General features: G+C 43.4%; 2 protein-coding genes and 1 long non-coding RNA gene across 9 annotated transcripts; 1 reads left to right on the top strand and 2 right to left on the bottom strand.

Annotated features, from left to right (window-relative positions):
• The first annotated feature begins 135 nt into the window (after nucleotides 1-135).
• On the top strand, nucleotides 136-3,168 carry LOC127619171 (somatostatin-2-like). Of its 2 annotated transcripts, none has more exons than XM_052091963.1 (3): nucleotides 136-1,521; nucleotides 1,752-1,939; nucleotides 2,208-3,168. In XM_052091963.1, the coding sequence occupies exons 2-3, from the start codon at nucleotides 1,787-1,789 to the stop codon at nucleotides 2,406-2,408; spliced, it is 354 nt and encodes a 117-aa protein (XP_051947923.1). In that variant the 5' UTR covers nucleotides 136-1,521; nucleotides 1,752-1,786; the 3' UTR covers nucleotides 2,409-3,168. The 2 variants fall into 2 exon arrangements, with proteins under 2 accessions (XP_051947923.1, XP_051947922.1); XM_052091962.1 differs by having other exon boundaries at nucleotides 139-1,463.
• On the bottom strand, nucleotides 1,767-3,465 carry LOC127619172 (uncharacterized). The gene is made up of 3 exons (XR_007967539.1): nucleotides 3,186-3,465; nucleotides 2,216-2,410; nucleotides 1,767-1,907 (listed from the first exon to the last, which is right to left on the bottom strand). It is a non-coding gene; the product is annotated as an uncharacterized LOC127619172 (long non-coding RNA).
• Nucleotides 3,466-10,040: 6,575 nt separating this feature from the next.
• LOC127619141 (TAR DNA-binding protein 43-like) lies at nucleotides 10,041-16,876 on the bottom strand. 6 transcript variants are annotated; one of them, XR_007967531.1, is made up of 7 exons: nucleotides 16,224-16,876; nucleotides 15,332-15,495; nucleotides 15,108-15,248; nucleotides 13,114-13,284; nucleotides 12,646-12,730; nucleotides 11,686-11,832; nucleotides 10,041-10,957 (listed from the first exon to the last, which is right to left on the bottom strand). XR_007967531.1 is itself a non-coding variant. In XM_052091916.1 (6 exons), exons 1-5 carry the CDS (start codon nucleotides 16,462-16,464, stop codon nucleotides 12,257-12,259), a joined length of 1,206 nt encoding a protein of 401 aa, XP_051947876.1. In that variant the 5' UTR covers nucleotides 16,465-16,876; the 3' UTR covers nucleotides 11,029-11,832; nucleotides 12,211-12,256. The 6 variants fall into 6 exon arrangements, 4 of the variants coding, with proteins under 4 accessions (XP_051947876.1, XP_051947879.1, XP_051947875.1 ...); XR_007967530.1 differs by having other exon boundaries at nucleotides 10,048-10,957; nucleotides 13,114-13,299; XM_052091916.1 differs by lacking the exon at nucleotides 10,041-10,957 and having other exon boundaries at nucleotides 11,029-11,832; nucleotides 12,211-12,730; nucleotides 13,114-13,299.
• Nucleotides 16,877-18,373: the final 1,497 nt, after the last annotated feature.

Raw genomic sequence — 18,373 nt, 5'->3', positions numbered from 1 at the left:
GTTCCAAAAAGAAGCACAAAACCTATTTTATTTGCTAGAAATCAAGTTAACAAAAAGATCTAATGCAATATCTAGTGAAAATATATTTATTATGAGAGATTTAAATACATTTTAATTGGCCGGTAATTTTTAACTGTAAACACCGCAAGTGTGACATTATTTTAAAAAGTATTGTGATAAACAGGACAGAAACTTTTATATCATATATATATATGGTATTTAATATAGTAAACATATACATTAAAAAACATGCTTTAAAATTCTAAAATGTAATTGTTCACCTTTACAAGCGGAGTGTGATTGGTTAGAAATTACAAAGAAAATGTTAGAGTTGTTGGATTTACTCCCATATCTGGCAATCTTTTAATTAACAAATGAGACCGCAATGTATTAAAGGCAGAACAAAAATCAACGATTAGTAGGCGAGCATAATCCTTAGGGGTTTCCAGATCCTTTATTATCAAATGTATGATGAAAATAATTGCATCATCTGTAAGCCTATACCCTTACCTGTATGCAAAATCTTTGCTATTGGATATAACTTTATATGTATAAAGATAATTTTAATTATATAAAATTGCTTAGTAACCATAACAATATATCTTATGGCTATCCTTTTGAAACTGTGTGTATTTAAATGTTTATGGCCTGGCCCTATTCACTTCCATTGTTAGCGCCTTATTGTCACCACAAATTTTGCTTGTTTTTTATTAACGTGAGACGAGTTAAAAATATTTTTGTGGTAGTTTTTTGCAGTCGTTTGAGCTTAAGGTGTCCCAAACCCCAAATATTCCTTTAAATGGTGCTAGAAGTTCAGACTTTATTAAATATAAGGCATGAAATGACACTATAATGTTACTGAAAAAATGTGCCAGATCATAACTAGAGAACAGGTAACTACTACAACATCCGAGCTTTTGTGAAATGTGAGTTTGCAAATGTGAAAAAACATCTTGATATTCATAAATCATACTCCAAAGATATGCATCAACAAAACTCAGAAACTATTCAATGGATCATTGTTTTCCAGCTGCTTTAGTAGTTGGATTATGTTGTTTTTGCTGTTTACTATGGTGTTACTCTTTGAGGTGGTTGTAAATAAGCCCACGGCCTAATTACTCTACAGGAAAAGGACATCTCAGTAATTAAAAGCCACTTCAGAGAGAACACAGCATGTTCTTAATGATAGCTAATACTGTATGAAGGATGCAGTTGAACTGGGAAGCTTATAATAGCTCTTTGATGGAGATGTGGGTAAATGATGCTGAGTCATAATGGTGAACAGGGCGATTCAGCGCATGGATAATCAGGACAGGAAGTGGAAACCCTCTTTGGATCAAATATGCATAGGATGCACTCTGGAGAAGGAGGGGTGCGGGGAGGAGTCAGGCTCCAGATGAAGTCTGTCCCATACAGAGTTGCTGCAGTTTACACTGATAAATACCAAAGATCGCAACTTGTGTGTATGTATATCCTCAAGCATGTTTCATCTTTATGCATGTCTCATTACGGTTTAAGGAGGTAATTGTTTTTATTTCAGCTTTTAGTGTTTTGCTGTAGCAAGTATTTTTGTGGGGGTTGTTATTGTTGGAATTATACAAACTACATACATAATTGATTCATGTCGTTTTGTGTCAGTAGGTTACAGGATATATATAAGGACATGTACATATATATATATATTTAAGTAACCTTATATATGGAAAATGAGTTAATGTTCCTAATGACCTTCCTCCTTTCTACTGTGTCAGTATCTTTTGCGAGTATTCCCCTATAAAAAAAGACAATGGGAGTTGGATGGGATAATCGTGCTGTAGTAGAGAGAAGTGTGTTCATCATGCGGATGCTGCTGAGCCTATATCCTCTGCTCCTTATTTTGTGGAATAGTGACAGCACTGAGGCTTTGCCTGTACAGGACAAACCATCACACACCAATGAGGTGAGTCCACATTACAATGTACTTTGAATGTAGACCAACAGTTTTTCTTATTTTTAGTAAGGATAGATACATTTTTTAATTTGGGTAGGGGTTATGTGACTGTAGTTGCTCAGTGGGTCACATTAGAAGCATTTCATAAATAATGTATGTTGATCAAATTATCAAGCTATAAATAATTACACTGCAGTGTTCTAATGCAATACAATATCAATAACAGTGATCCAATACTCAAGCCCACAGCACTTACAAAATGTCTCGTATCATATAGATACTGACCAAAGACAAGGACTTGTTGAAGATGATGATGACAGACATGGCGGAGCTGAACCTCACTAGTAAGGAACTAGCAGATCTTGACTCTGATTTGCTGAATGGCAAACTGGGAGAGAGGTCTGTTTTTGGAGAACCAGTTCCTAAAGACAAATCTCCATGCAAGCTCTTCTACTGGAAATCCTTCTCCTCATGTTAACACTGGAAAGCATACAGAACCCAGATGAATCTGTTTAATCTACAATCCTGCCTTTACAGTTAGTCTGTATTTAACCATACAAGGCGATAAAATGTATGCATCCCATTGCTTCTGCAGTTCTAATATTGTAATGTATGCGTGATAACTTTTGAATAGACAATTTACACTAACATTTGTATTTATAGTCTGACACAGGTTATTGTTTGAGATAATATTAACCACTAATTACATGGACCTTTTGCATGTGCACTTTGAAATGTTTGACAAGGAAAGGTGTAATAAAAGTTCTCAAAATCTCTTATAGGAATGACATACAATCATTTTATACAAAACTTCAAAGCTTTCAATATTATAAATAACACATGTACGCCATGTCATTGTGGCTTGTGATAGGCCTAATAAGCCTGTTTGAGGTGTAATAACTATGAAGTGTAGTTCTGGCGCCATCTAAAGGTTTAAAAAGACAAAGCAATGAAACTACTTGGAAGGAAATTTATATTACATATTGCTTTTGTAAACCAGTGAATATCAGCGTCAGAATGGTCAGAAGTCATGAATTTCATAGCACCCACATGATGATGAGTTTTCATTTTGGGGATCTCTATATAATGCTGCACCTAGTTGTTGCCATCTAGTTCCTCACCAAGACAGGACACACTGTTTTTTTTTTTTTTTTTAGACTTATATTCAGATGAGTTTAAGCAGTTTTCTCTTTTAAAACTGGCTGACAGAGAAACAATGTGACAGGCATGTAATATTATGTCATGATTTACTCACGCTCATGTTGTTTAAAACCTCTTATGCCATCTTCACATTATTTTCCATGGGACAGTTCACAGCGACCATGTCTGCAAAGATCCAATAAGGACAGAACAAGCACTATAAACGTAGTCCATAAAACTCATGCACTATATTCCAAGTCTTCAGAAGCCACACGATAGCTGTGTGGAAGGAACAGACATTCATTATTCACTGATATTTTTTACCTCCAGAGAGTTTAGCATGAAAACGACTCGGTTACTAACGTAACCTCGGTTCCCTGAGAGAGGGAACGACTATTGCGTAAGTAGCTTACGCTATGGGAAAACTCAGTTTCTCGAGAAATATTGAAGTCTTTATGTAAAACGCATTGCAGCTGCACAGCAGACAGTGATGAGCGAAGCAGCTCGGTCATTGGCTGTGCTGCGGCAACTGCTCGAACCAAGACGGGGCGATTTAGAACGCGCCACCAATGGAGGCGCCCGCTTCAGCGGCTCATAGCCTGCTGAAATTAGCATATGAGGGCTATATAATGAGCATCCCGTCATTCCGGTTCTTTAGGTTCAATCGACTGAAGCGACTGACCAAGCACAGGCACGGCAGCTTACGCAATAGTCGTTCCCTCTCTCAGGGAACCGTGGTTACGTTAGTAACCGAGTCGTTCCCTTATCGAGAGGTCTCTCCTATTGCGTAAGTAGCTTACGCTATGGGAACCTATCGAGAGGTCTCTCCTATTGCGTAAGTAGCTTACGCTATGGGCCGTGCGTGCTGACTTCGCTGTATAAAGCCAGAGGCGGGTGCCTGAGCCTTAAAGCAAAGTGATGTTCCACGAGCCGGCCAGAGGCGAGCTATTTAGTGGGGTATGACAGGGCGCCCTTACCTACAAGGTGGGGTGCTCCTTGTACAAACACATATCTTATGTACTGAGTTTTTATGTACTGGTACGCATAATAAACCCTCTAAGCCGGTCAGAGACGGACCTTATAAGGGAGGAGATAATGCCCAGCATGTACATACTCCAGTTCATTCCACAGTCAGACTGATAGAATGTTGGAATGTAGTGAGGGGACCTGTAGGTTATAAAACCTGATAAATGTCGAAGGCGAGGCCCAGCCTGCCGCCGCACAAATATCTTGAATGGGTATCCCACTCGACCATGCCCACGAGGAGGCCATGCTCCTCGTAGAGTGAGCTCTGACGCCTAAGGGGCATTGAAGGCCCTTGGCCTCATAAGCTAGCGCTATAGCATCCACTATCCAGCGCGATATTCGTTGCTTTGAGACAGTGAGACCCTTAGTTCGGCCGCCAAAGCATACGAATAATTGTTCAGTCTGTCTGAACAGGGCAGAACGTTCCAAATATACTCTGAGCGCCCTGACCGGGCAGAGTAAGTTTGCGTCGTCCTCGTCTGCTGAAGACGATAAGCTGCCAGAGATATCACCTGTGCTCTGAAGGGTGTAGAGAGCACCTTAGGAATGTACCGTGCTTTGGCCTAAGGACAACTCTGCAGTTGTTAGGTCCAAATTCCAGGCAAGCAGCTTGATGACAGCGCGTGCAGGTCGCCTACTCTTTTAACTGAAGCGAGTGCCAGCAAGAGCGTGGTTTTGAGCGAGCTGCTTGAGGTGCACGGCTCGGAGAGGTTCGAACGGGGCACCTTTGAGTGCGTCCAGGACCGTGGCCAGGTCCCAGATCGTCACCGAAGGTGGGCGAGGAGGGTTCATCCTCCTACGCCTCTTAGGAAGCGAACAATCAGATCGTTCTTTCCCAATGAATGTCCTTTATCAGGATTGTGTGACGCTGCTATGGCAGCCACATAGACTTTGAGCGTGGAGGGTGTGCGGCCCGCCTCCAGCAGCTCCTGCAAAAAGGCAAGTACACTCGGTATCTTGCACGTTTTTGGGTTCAAGCTCTTGGTATCACACCAGTCACTGAACACTTTCCACTTTTGGGCATACAAGCCTCGTAGGGGGCTCGTGCCTCAGCAATGGTTTTCAGAACTCCACTGGGGAGGTTCTCGGGAACCCGTTGAGGAGCCATGCATGGAGGGCCCACAGATCGGGCGGGGATGAAGAATCATCCCGCTGGCCTGTCCGAGGAGGTCTTGCCTCAGCGGAATCGGCCATGGGGCAGATTGCATCATCTGTACCAGCTCTGGAAACCACGTCTGGTTTTTCCAGAGTGGGGCTACCAGGAGCACTGCACATTTCACCTCCCTGATCCGACTGATGACCTGAGGCAGCATCGTGATCGGGAAAAGCATACAAGAGGCGGCTCGGCCAGATTTGGGCGAGCGCGTCCGTGCTTTTGAGAAGAAGAGAGGGCAGTGCTGGCGTTTTCCTTGGAGGCTAAGAGGTCGACCTCTGCCTCGCCAAAGGTTCGCCATAACCACTGAACCGTCCGAGGGTGGAGAGACCATTCTCCTGGGAGAACTTTGTCTCTGGATAGCATGTCCGCTCCTTGGTTCAGGGCGCCTGGCACGCGCGCTGCTCTTAGCGAGCGCAGGTGGTGTTGTGACCATAGGATGAGCTCCCTGGCCATAGAGTGCAGGGAGCTCGACCTGAGTCCACCTTGGCGATTTATATACTGAAACTACCGTCATGTTGTCCGTTCGGACCAGGGCGTGTTCGCTTTGCAGGTACGGAAGCAGGGCTCTGAGAGCCAAGGCGACCGCTTTCATTTCCAGACAGTTTATATGTAGGCGCTTTTCGGGTTTGACCAAAAACCGGAAACAGGCCTGCCCTCGTAAAGGGCCCCCATCCTATTTTGGAGGCATCTGTCGTGATCATTTTTCTCCGCGTATTCACGCCCAGACTCACGCCGGTTTGATACCATTTTATGGCTTTCCAGGGCGTCAGGGCTTTTATACAGCCGTGATTCAGCTCTGATCAAAAGTGGCCTGAGCGCCACGCGTGAGTGGGGACGCGGCTCTTGAGCCAGCTGGAGAGGACGCATGTGCAACAATCCTAGCTGGAGTACAGCTGATGCCGAGGCCATGAGGCCGAGCATTCTTTGAAATCGTTTGACGAGGCGTCTTGCGCCGTTTTGAACGATGTTGCAAGGCGTCGAATAGAGAGCGCGCGCTGTCATCTGCACTGAGTCGAGCACTATTCCCAGAAAAGAAATATTCTGGCTGGGGGATAGCACGCTCTTTGCAAAACTTATTTTCAGACCCAGGCATTGTAAATGGCTGATAGTCCAAGATCTGTGTGTCATTAACTGAACCTCTGATTGTGCTATGATTAGCCAATCGTCGAGGTAATTCAGTATCCGCACTCCCCGCTGTCTCAGGGGGGAAAGTTCTGCGTCCATACATTTCGTGAATGTACGGGGGCCAATGATAGGCGAATGGTAGTACTGTGTACTGGTATGACTGTCCCTCGAGCGAATCTCAGAAAAGGCCTGTGATGAGGCGCTATCGGGATGTGAAAGTAAGCATCTTTCAGATCCACTGATAGAAACCAATCCCTGGGGCGAACTTGCGCGAGGATATGTTTGGTTGTTAACATTCTGAACGAGTGAATCATTAACGCTTTGTTCAGATGTCTGAGATCCAGGATGGGGCGAAGGCCACAGTCCTTTTCGGGACGAGAAAATAGCGGCTGTAGAAACCGCCTACGCTCAAAGAGGGAGGAACAGTTTCTATAAGCCCTTCTCTATCAGTTTGAGCACCTCGGTGCGTAGAACATGTGACACATCTTTCCTCACTTTCGTCTCGACCACCGCTGAAAAGCGGGGTGGTCTCTGGCGAATTGAAGTGAGTAACCATGTTTTATTATGTTCAAAACCCATTTCGGCATGTCAGGGATTTTTTCCCAGGCTTCTGCTCGCACAGATATGGGCTGAATGCCGGCTGGGGGTGTGTCGTAGTGACGTATGGGCCCCGCCGGCAAATCGCTTTGTGCTAACACAGAATCTACAGCTCTCAGAGGCGCAGGTGCACGCTGAGCAGCTGTATTGACTGCCGAGTGCAGAGGTGCGTGTGAGAGTACAGGCACATGCGCTATTTCCGAAATGCCGACAGCATGAGTGCTTGAAACTGTATGAACAGTGTTTTGAAGTGGGGGTGCATTCATCATTATGGGCACGCAGCGCCACGTTCATAAAGCTTTCCGCATTTAGCGGGGAGTTTCTTAGCTCGCGCATTACATCTGTGATGTTTGCGGCATAGCTGTTTGAAACTGTGTGAGTAGCTGTGTGTAGGGGTGCGTGCAATGCAGCAGGCACACGCGCTACACTTATAGCACTTCCCGTTTTTACTGGGGAAGTGTTTATAACTGTGGGAACAGTGCTTGTGTGTAGCGGTGCATACATGACAACAGGCACACGATCTACATGTTTGGGACATCCAGCCTGAGCTGGGGAGGTGTTTGGCACTATTTGGACAGTATTGATATGTGGGAATGTGCACTTTAGTGTGGACATGTGAACCCCTAGTGACACAGGCAGAAAATGACTCTTTCGGTGATTTCTGTGTGTCGCCGTAAAAACGGCGTTTGATTGCAGGTGAGCGAGTTTTATGACTGGCCCATTGACTGCTGTATAGACATTTCCAGCCGCCTGTAAGGGGACTGGGTAATGTTTTGAATGTTTGAGAGGAAGCAGTCCGGCATCTGCGAGACACGTACTTCCTCTTTTCCTTCCTGCTGCTAGGAAGATTTACGAGGCTCCGAATTCAGGGTGATTCTGGGTCGATGGCCTCGTTGCTCCTGCGGCTTTCTTCGGCCAGCGGGAACGCGAGCGGCGTCGAGCGTCCTTCTCCGGTCTACTCTTAGGCTGGGAGACGGGTGGCTCTGCCCTGGCTCGCTGCTGCTGCTGGGGCAGTTTTTGAGATGAGCTGGAGCGCTTAGGCAGGAAGTGATGCATAGCTTGCGAATCTTTTCGTGCCGCAGTGAAGCGCTCCGTGAAATCTCTCACCGTAGATCCGAACAGGCCGCTCGGAGTGACAGGCGCGTCAAGGAAGGGTGCTTTATCCGCGTCCTTCATCTCCGTTAGCGTTAGCCACAGGTGGCGCTCAAGGGCGACCAAGTTAGCCATGGCCCGGCCAATGGATTGGGCGGTGGCCTTTGTGGCTCGCAAAGCTACGTCCGTAGCGGTGCGCAGGTCCTTAAAAGCATCAGGTTCAGGTCCAGACTCGTCCATAGAACGGAGAAGTTTGGCTTGAAACACTTGTAGAACCGCCATCGAATGCAGCGCTGACGCAGCTTGACCGGCGGCGGCGTATCGCGCGACCGGTGAGAGCTGATGTGGTTCTGCACGGCTTCGATGGGTGAGAAGCTCTGGTCTTCCATCCAGCGGTGGAGGGTGGGCATAGATGGTTGGCCACAGTCTCCTCTAGGGGCGGAGTTGCCTCATAGCCTCTTTCTCTCGTGCCGTCCACTGAGGAGAGCGAGGAAGAGAAAGAAGGCTTTAGGCGAGCCGAGTCTTGAGGGCTTTCCACGACTTTGTGAGCTCGTCGTGCACCTCAGGGAAGAAAGGAGAGGGTCTCTGTCGGGGCCTGCCGGCACCCCAGCAGGAACCACTCGATCCAGCCGGCTCGCGGTGGGTTCTTCTGGAGAAGACCAGTCGAGCCCGAGGTCTTCCACGGCCTTGGACAGGATACTGGACGATCTCCGAGTCCATACCGGTGCCCGCTCGTGTCCTCTGTTGTAGATGGCGCGGGGTCGAGCGAGCCCGGCCAGTCGTCAGATGCAGCGTCAAGAGAGAGGCTGTCATCCTTTCGATCGTCGTCCCCGATCGCGCCGAACGAGACGAGACCCACCGCTCGTTGGAGGGGTGCAGGCCCGCCTCGTGAAATGGACCGGCTGCGGGGAGACATCTAGTAGCGGCGATGCACGCGGGACTGAGCCGGCGTGACATCACCGGTCGGGTGCTCTGGCAGCCTCTGTGAGCGGCGCTTTTTCTTGCGCGGCTCGAACAGAGGTGGCAGCACGGGGCAAGCTGGCTCGCTGGCGGTGAAAACGGCAAAGCGAAGCGCAGCTCGGCGAGGCCCAGGAGTCGCATTCAGGACATCCGCCCTGAATGAGTGCAGCTTCTGCATGGTCCAGACCCAGGCAGCGAGTGCAGAGGACGTGCCGATCTCCGTTGTGAAGAGGGCCTCTGCACGAGGCGCAGGCTGAAGGCATTTGCAACAACGCCTTGGAAAATCACTCTTTTAATTCTAAAAGCGTTGCGGGGCGAACGCTTGCAGAAGAAAAAGGATATGCGATGCGCGCCGGATGGCGTAGCAGAAGGCTTTGAAGGCGGCTGAAGGTGCCGGCGTCCTCTCAGCAGTCCCGCTGTATGCGTGTCAACGGCGGCGAAAGACTCCAATAATCCGGAGGATCCAGCGAAGAGAAGGTCTTCGCTGAAGGAGATTAAATCTAAAGAACCGGAATGACGGGATGCTCATTATATAGCCCTCATATGCTAATTTCAGCAGGCTATGAGCGCGCGAAAGCGGGGCGCGTTCTAAATCGCCCCGTCATTGGTTCGAGCAGTTGCCGCAGCACAGCCAATGACCGAGCTGCTTCGCTCATCACTGTCTGCTGTGCAGCTGCAATGCGTTTTACATAAAGACTTCAATATTTCTCGAGAAACGGAGTTTTCCCATAGCGTAAGCTACTTACGCAATAGGAGACCTCTCGATAAGGGAACCAAGTTTGATTCATGAATTAATCAAGGATAGTTCACCCAAAAAGTTATATTATCTCATAATTGAACCCCCATGGCAAGATGTGTATGAATTTCTTCTGCTGAACACAAATATTTTTAGAAGAATTTTTCAGCTTTTTAGTTCCATGTTTTAAACCCACACCTATCCAATCACATCTGAAGATATGAATTTAACCACTGGAGTCTTATGGATTACTTTCATGCCTACTTTATTTCCTTTTTGGACATACATAGGACTGGACATAATTCACTTGCATTGTATGGACCTATGGCGCTGAAATATTCTTCTAAATATCTTTGTGTTCAGCAGAAGAAAGTCATACACATCTGGAATGGCACGAGGGTGAGTAAATTAGATAATTTTCTTTTTGGATGAACTATCCCTTTAAGGGGAAAAAGGAAAGATCATTTGGGTCTACTTATCACAAATCTATTGGATGGCTTCAAAACACTTTCTGAAAACAGGTGTCAAAAGATACTTAAAATTGTTTTCTTTTATGCTCCACAGAAAATCTACAAATATTTATGCATTATATTTAAATAGCGTTCTGCTGTATATTTTACACGTTAATAGATTCACATGAAATATTTACATTTACTAAAACTTTCATGTAAAAAAATAAAATAAAAACAGACAACATTCCTGTTTATTTTGAAAAATGGAAATCCTGTCAGTGGTTCAAGTAATTCATAACACAAACACTTTTACACCCCAACCCATTCACAAAGTCATGTCTGTTCACCAATAACAGAAGACTATGAAAATAGGACTTTTTGGCTTTCAGTAAACTATATTTACAGTGAAACCAACCATGGAACAGATCATGTAAATCAACCAAACAAAATACCTACTGAAAAGTAAGATCAATGACTGCACTGAAGTCCTGCAGCTGGAAATACACAAGCATGTTATACATTTCTGTAATTATTCTGCTTGGGTCTAGTCATGTATTCCAGCCAATTGTGAACTGTCCATTCAAATTTCAATAGGGATTTCCAGGTTGTACCATGGAAGTGATGAAGTCCCTTTTCAGGTTTAAGGCCTACAGCAGCATCTCCACAGATGGGATCAACTTCAGTCTTCATTTCTCCCATTATTCACTCAGAAGGTAAACCTGGGCCATCCAAGTCCAACGTCCCTATACATGCGAATTAAATAAGTGTTTGCAATTCAATTAATGTCTTGAAGCAAATAAGCCACTATAAAATAACTAGTCAAATTATTTTTATTTGAATTCCCTTTGATTCACAAAACATATAAAAAGCATTCAAAACACATAACAAAAGCAACCTCTTCTAGTCATTCTTCGCTTTCAATACATCACCCCAGTTAAGCCACACAGAGCTCGCTTGCCCTCATTCACCACCCACTCCCCACAGAGCCCCGGCCACAGACAGCATTGCATCACGTTCACACGTACAGTTTCAGAAACATCGAGAAAGAACACACACCATACACAGCATTCACATCAAATTATATAGCAAGAACACAAATACTTAGATCACTTAAACATTCCACTACATATACTTTTTTTTTTTTTTATATGCAACTCTTTAAATATGTTTGCAATATAAGATAGGGAGGAAGGTAGACAGAACAAGAGGGACAGAAGAATAAAAAGGAACGTCCTTCTGGTGGTCCTACAGAACACACTCGCTCACACAAGTTCTTCTCACAGCAATCACGTTGCTCTTTGTCATTGCACAATCAGTTCTTTGCACACTTGCGTTCAAGTTCTCTCTCTCTCAGTCCGTTCGCTCATTCAGTCTCTCACTCTTGGCCCACCAACAATCCATCATCTCACTCAGCTCTCAAAAAAGCGGACAGATTTCATCCATGAAAAGGGGAGAAAAAGACAACACCCACCGTCTAACACAGTATATGCAGAGTGAAGCTGTGCTCTTTGATGGCAAAGCATTTACACATGGGAAGAAGGGAACTGATACTGAGATCGCTCGAACATTGCGGCCAATGAAGGGCTTCTTCCCGGGAAATTGGAAAAGAGGTGATGAACTGTAGAAGAGATTTATGAATGCTTGACCATAAAAAACGTTGAAGGAAAAAAAATTCTAAATACAACTCAAATAACTTTCCATATGGAGCATCTTTAAATGTACGCTGAGAGGGCACTAAAAAAGTAAGATATGCTCATGCATGTTTCAGATATGTGGGCATACTGCAACAATTATATATCAATTATATCCATAAAGAAAAAAAGGATCACATTTTCTAACAGTGTTTATAATCACTCCTAACAATTTCAACCACTCTGAATTAATCTTAAAGAGCAATCATTACACATTAATGAACATTCAGTTTTACAAAATCAAATATTTTGGAAATAAAAGGGACATTTTATCTCGCTAATCTTTCTTCTCTCAAAATACTTACCATATAATCTAGATATTAGAGACTTCAATCCCCAGTTCAAATCTCTCTACATTCCCCAGCTTGACTTTGTCTCCATACTAGATCCAAATCCAGAGTTGAACCCACTGCTTGAGCCTGAATTGGTTCCCGCCCCCCACCCAAGACTAGCTGTGCTGCTGTTGTAGTTATTGCTGCTTGGGTTGTAACTCTGGCTTTGATCTCTACTACCACTGGTCTGTCCACTAGGGGTGGTGCCAGAGGCGGCTGTCTGATTTTGCTGATTGGCCAGCATTCCCATCATGCCCCAGCTATTCTGGAGGGCTGCCTGAGCAGCTGCCATCATGGCTGGATTCAGACTAAGGGCCCCAAAATTCACATTGTTGTTGGGACTGCGACTACTACCGAAGCCTTGCCCCCCAAACCCCCCGAAACGCCCACGATCCATCATTTGCCTACTATTATTGTGCTTAGGCTCAGCGTTGGAGATGTGTACACTGGTTCCTTTAACAATCAGGTCCTCACCACAGAGGGACTGGGCAACCTGAAGGAAAAATAACAATCCATTAATACATTGCAAGCAGCCTAGCGAGAGATATACAATAAGCCAGGTAACAAGACACAGGGTTCCCACACTTTTTGACCAATCAATTTCATCATGGATGAAATAAGGATGTTACTGGATAAGTCTTATTAAAATCAATCTAATTCAGACAGATTTGCAAAGGAATCATTTAGACCAATTTGATAATATATGTTTTGAAAAGAATCAACTCAAGAACAATTCACTCAACAAAACTTTTATTCTACACAAGAGCAAAAGCCACAAATATTTTGGTGACTTTATCAGGCCTAAAAACACAATTGTAAATTAATGCGAGAACCCTGACAAAAGTAAAATCTCATCTGAAAATACAGGAAAACAACCTGATCATCAGCAAAGGTGACGAAGGCAAAAGCTCGGAAAGGTTTGGGGATGAATACGTCTGTGACGTCGCCATACTGCATAAAAAACTGTCTAAGCTCATCTGCAGACATGTCCTCAGTGCACCGGCCCACAAACACTTTTCGGCTTCTCATAGGCTCATCTGGGCCAGCCTGTTCCAGGAAATACTAGATCATTTAACAGAAAACAGAGTCTACTCATGCAATGTTCATAATGACAAGGGCATCACAACACAAACGAAGTTCATAATGAAATGCGTATGTCTGCTTCTAAATCAAAACTATGAGACAGCTCAATTCTTATAGAAATTATAGGCATAGTTTAAAGGGATGGAACATTCAAAAATGAAGATTCTGTCACCATTTAGTCATCCTCATGTTGTTCCAAACCTTTTCTTCAGTGGAAATGTGACGTAGGCAGAATGACAGCCTCGGTCACCATTCACTTTTATTGTATGAAAAAAGGTACCATGAAAGTGAATGGTGACAAAGGCTGCATAACATCATTGTCTGTATTTCACAAAAGAAAAAGTCATATGTGCTTGTAACCAAATAGCCCCTTTCCCACCTACAGTCCCAGTACTTTCCCTTACTGTACGTTCACACCAGAAGCGGTGAGAGCGTCAAAATTCGCTCTGGCTGCCCTGCCTTCGACACTCAAGGACGCTCGTGGACGCTCTGACGTAGTTGAAATAGGCGGCAACGTTTGTTCAGAATGCTTTGTTTTGTGAACTATATTTAAAGGGGCCGCAATTTAAACATCCAGACATGTCGACCATTTACTTTTTGCCAACCTATCACAAGTAGCGTATATCCTCATGTACTCTTTAAAATGTGAAAATAACTAATCGATCGATGGCAGTAAGTAATTAAAATTATAGTTGTTTGTTATAAAAAGTAAAATACATTTGTAGTAATAACTGTGGTCTTGGTCATATATTACAAGGAAACCCGTCACGGCAATAATTCGTTTCTCCTCCATTTTATCTTCGGAACGAATGCTTGGTGGGAACCAAAGTTTACACGGTTGTGTTCTCTAGACTTCGCTAGAGCGGAGCAATTCTATATTCCAATAGGTTGCCGCCGAAACGCGTCACAGCTCATTACCATAATGTTGACTGAACTTGAACTTCCATCTGACGCCCACGCCGCCCAAGACTCGCCGCGCCGCTTCTCGCCGCGGAGAGACGCTGGCTGTCATTGAAAATGAATGACTTCCGGTCGATTTGACGCTCTCGCCGCCTCTGGTGTGAACGTACGGTTAGTAACATTCTAGATGAGAACTCTAAAGGGCACTGGGTCAACCCAAGGAGACCTTTCCCATCACCAACACTCACAGAAGTTACCCCCGCAGTGGAGTCATCTAGTAAATACATTTTTTTCTTCTGAGGTTGTTGGCATGAGCAATTCAATAGCAACAACAACAAAATCAACAACACCGACGGAGGTTGCCAGGATCGGAGCTATACTTTTATTAGGGCTGTTTTATACTAAAATTGGCTACTTCCAAAAACATAGGCAGGTTCATAGGCTGTGAATACTTACGTACATGTGATTTTTATTTTATAAATTTGCAATGATTTCAAACAAACTTCTTTCACGTTGTCATTATGGGGTATTGTACAATACAAGCATATCGTGGATTTGCATTATCGTGATATATATAGATACTGTTTTATCGCCCAGCCCTACTCCCACAGACCCCATACGCCCTAAAAGTACCTACTCTGGAGTAGTAAAAATGTCCCTTTAAACAGCTACAAGGAACTATAGTTCCTCAGTTGCAAAAACAACTAAAGTACTAGTCCCAGTGAAAAGTACCTAAAACGGCTTAGCATCCTGCAGTGGGAAAGGAAATTGAGACCAAATTTTCATTTTAGGGTGGAAAAATCCCTTTAATCCTTGGATAAGAATTACACATAATTCAAAATGTAATGCATTCACTGTGTGTCTGTATTACAGTGTTGCTGACATACCTTTGAATTGGGGAGTTTGCAGTCACACCATCTTCCGTCAATCATATGCCGCTGGGATATGACTTTAATTTGTGTTTCGTATTCTGTAAATCTTACAAAGCCAAATCCTTTGGAATTTCCAGTTTTTGTATCTCTCTTCACCTGCGAAAACAGGTAACTTTCAGCACCACAGCTAACAATGAAGAATGCATTAAGAAGACTACAATAAGTTTGATCCCACTAACCTGTACCATGATAACCTCCCCAAAAGTGCTGAAGTAATCTTTAAGGTCTTGCTCGGTCGTTTTCCACGGCAACCCAAGAACAATCAGGTCTGATGTCTTCTGAACACCTCTCTTGATCTTCACAGCAGATGCAGCATCCATTTCATCCATCTTCCTTTTGTTATCTGCAAAAATGAAAATCATGTTCAGCAACTGGAATTTATTCATATGCACAAGAGTGAAGACTTTACAATAAGAATGCATTAGGACTATTATAACTATTAAAAACAGATGGTTCCCACACCTTTAATCAATCAATTTCCATGACATTTACCATGGTTCATTGACAGAGCAATTTTTAGCTGATGAAATAGAGATATCTATAGAAAGATTTATGTAGACGTATTGCAATAGAAATTTCCATGACATAAGACAATTTGGAAACACTTTACAATAATGTTGTATTGTTAACATTAGTTAACAGCATTAGTTAACATGAACAAATAATGAACAATACTTTTACAGCATTTATTAATCTTGGTTAGTTAATTCAACATATATTTAGTTGTATGTCAACATTAGTTAATGCACTATGAACTAACAATGAACAATTGCATTTTTATTAACTAGCGTTAACAAAGATAAATAAATGCTATAAAACTATACAGTATTGTATACTGTTAGTTCAAGACTATGTTAACGAATGGAACCTTACTGTAATGTGTTACCGATTTTTCTTTTAATCCCCATGAAGTAATAGCAATGTAAAATAATTAACCAATATTTTCAGTTTGATAATGACCGTGTGAACACGGTATAATAAACTATTAAATTAATAAACATTAGTCAATTCCACATATGTTATTCACCATTTCACACCACAAAGACGTGTTATTGACAAGTTTCACCGTACCTTTCGGATAGTTGACCACGTATACCAGGTTGCCCCAGTCTGCCTCGGGTGCATGCAGAACCCCCTCCACTAACCGGACCCCTCTCATGCACTGGGACACGGGGCTCCGGTAGCGCAGGCCGCAGGCACCGGGGAACTGGGCGGAGACGGTGGAGAGCAGCACGGTGCCGTCCTCCTCGGATGGGATCTCCATGGGCTCCTCATTCTCATCCTCCGCCACGCGAATGTAGCACTCCGTCATGTTTACGCCGAGAGCTCGCGCTGTACTAACAGCTGATAAAACACGTCAGCAAGACCTAACAAGCCCCCAACCGAAACTATTACACAGTATATGATTTATCTAGAAACACGAGGTGACCTTGGCCACAATTTAGTGTTTATATCTATTGTTTACGCGTGACTATAGCCAAAAAACGCGGGCGTCATTAGCTAAGCTAAGCTACTTCCTAATCGCGCGCAAGATTGCGAAATTAATGACCGGTTGCGTCGCAGCGCTGTTCCCGCCAAATGTAATTGCATCCAAATAACCGGTCATCGACTGTAAGTGACAATCCACAAACCGCGATTAAAATAAACAATTTAAAGTAATAAAATAAAGAAAGCGCTTTTACTAATGCATTCAATTGTTTTTCCTGCCCCCAAACTTTTGATAAAATGGCCACCCAGATGCGTCACTAAAGAATGACATCATCAGGCTAGAACGTCTCATAAGAGCTTACGGAGGGGGTGAACAAGTACTTTGTTTTTTATTAAATTAATGCATTTAAAACCGTATGTATAACGGATGGTTGTGTCCTATAATGTGTAGGCTACTTTATAATCATGACAGGTCGGAGCAGTTCTCTTTTTTATTCTGAGAGGCTGAAATAATTTCAAAATTGTAAGAACCCACTGTAGCGATGTGTTGGAGCTCCTCATATCTTACAGGTTCATTACATCAGATCTAGAACAAAAGCACGGTAAAAACTACGAATTTAAAGAGACAAAGGGCACTACATTTATCAGTGTAAAATGGTGTTGGATGAGTTACACAATTATGTGGAGGGTGGACTAAATAATAGGAATATCACATAAAAAGAAATGTCATTTTAAAGTAATTAAATAAATAGTTACTTGTTTAATATTCTATATAACTATAGTCATACATTACCAGAGGATATTCTCTTTCTTGCATTTAAAATTTTAAAAGTCTGCTGAAAGCTGGAATTTGGAAATGGCTTCAGAGGCCAATGAATGGGGGAAATTAGAATGCCCAATGCAAGGGCGTTGATTCCAGTGGGGATTGGGGAGAGCTAACCCCCCACCCCCCAATGTTCAAGCCAAATCTACGCCTTTGGCCCAACAGTCAATGGATGTAGACAAGGAAGTCCCGCCTTGCAGGCAAAAGAGCCAATCAACTTATAGATACAGACACCGACTCAAGAACTTGTGTATTAGCTGAACAAGCCTGGGGTTTTGTTTTTGCGTAATCTGATGTAAAGAAGTACCATTTATGATTCCAGTGTTGTCAGATTTTACAGCTAATTTGAAATATGTTCTTTGATCGAAATCTTGACCAACTGTTTTGGAGATTTCGGTCTTTGCCCATTCAAGTAGATAGGAGCTGCACTTGTTTGCATAGAAATATAGCTCCCCAGCCTGCCCTAGGGCGATACAAAGATGGTTAACAACTGTGACAGTAGCTCATGAAGTGATGGAATGTAAAAAAGAGATATTCTTAATTGTGAACAGGTGCATGTGTGGCTTTCCCTCCTAGTAAACACTTCTTTTCCCCCACAACTGTATACGTGTCATATAATTTTATGGTGAAGTGGGTCAGCATTGCTTTCACGCTCTCTCGTAATCTAAGAGAACAAACACAGCTGACTTGTTGTGAATATAAAAGCATTTGTATCAGTCCTCTGTCCACATGAACTAACTTTCAATAAACCATGGACTTGATGCTCACAAGGATTCTACTTTTGTCAATGTAAGTAACTATATTGATCCTCAAGCAGAACAATTGAAGGAACTGCTCATGGTTTCAGTATAATCTCTTCTAATATTGCTAAAGATAATATTATTGCCATTTTGCTTCACGTAGACACTTAATTTTGCCCATATGGGGCAATGTTTTGCTAATTCAGAAGAGAGACTGGATGGGTAGTCCA

The sequence above is a fragment of the Xyrauchen texanus genome, chromosome 25, assembly GCF_025860055.1.
Source record: "Xyrauchen texanus isolate HMW12.3.18 chromosome 25, RBS_HiC_50CHRs, whole genome shotgun sequence".
In the NCBI taxonomy this organism is placed as follows: Eukaryota; Metazoa; Chordata; class Actinopteri; order Cypriniformes; family Catostomidae; genus Xyrauchen; species Xyrauchen texanus.
This window is presented reverse-complemented; position numbering and strand designations above follow the sequence as displayed.

Bases quoted from the DNA above. Each gene is read 5' to 3' on its own strand.
- LOC127619171 (XM_052091963.1), top strand. From the start codon at position 1,787: ATGGGAGTTGGATGGGATAATCGTGCTGTAGTAGAGAGAAGTGTGTTC. The intron at 1,940-2,207 runs GTGAGTCCACAT...CGTATCATATAG, and splicing joins AACCATCACACACCAATGAG to ATACTGACCAAAGACAAGGA.
- LOC127619141 (XM_052091915.1), bottom strand. From the start codon at position 16,464: ATGACGGAGTGCTACATTCGCGTGGCGGAGGATGAGAATGAGGAGCCC. The intron at 15,496-16,223 runs GTACGGTGAAAC...TCATTTTTGCAG, and splicing joins CGTGGTCAACTATCCGAAAG to ATAACAAAAGGAAGATGGAT. The intron at 15,249-15,331 runs GTTAGTGGGATC...CTGTTTTCGCAG, and splicing joins GGGAGGTTATCATGGTACAG to GTGAAGAGAGATACAAAAAC.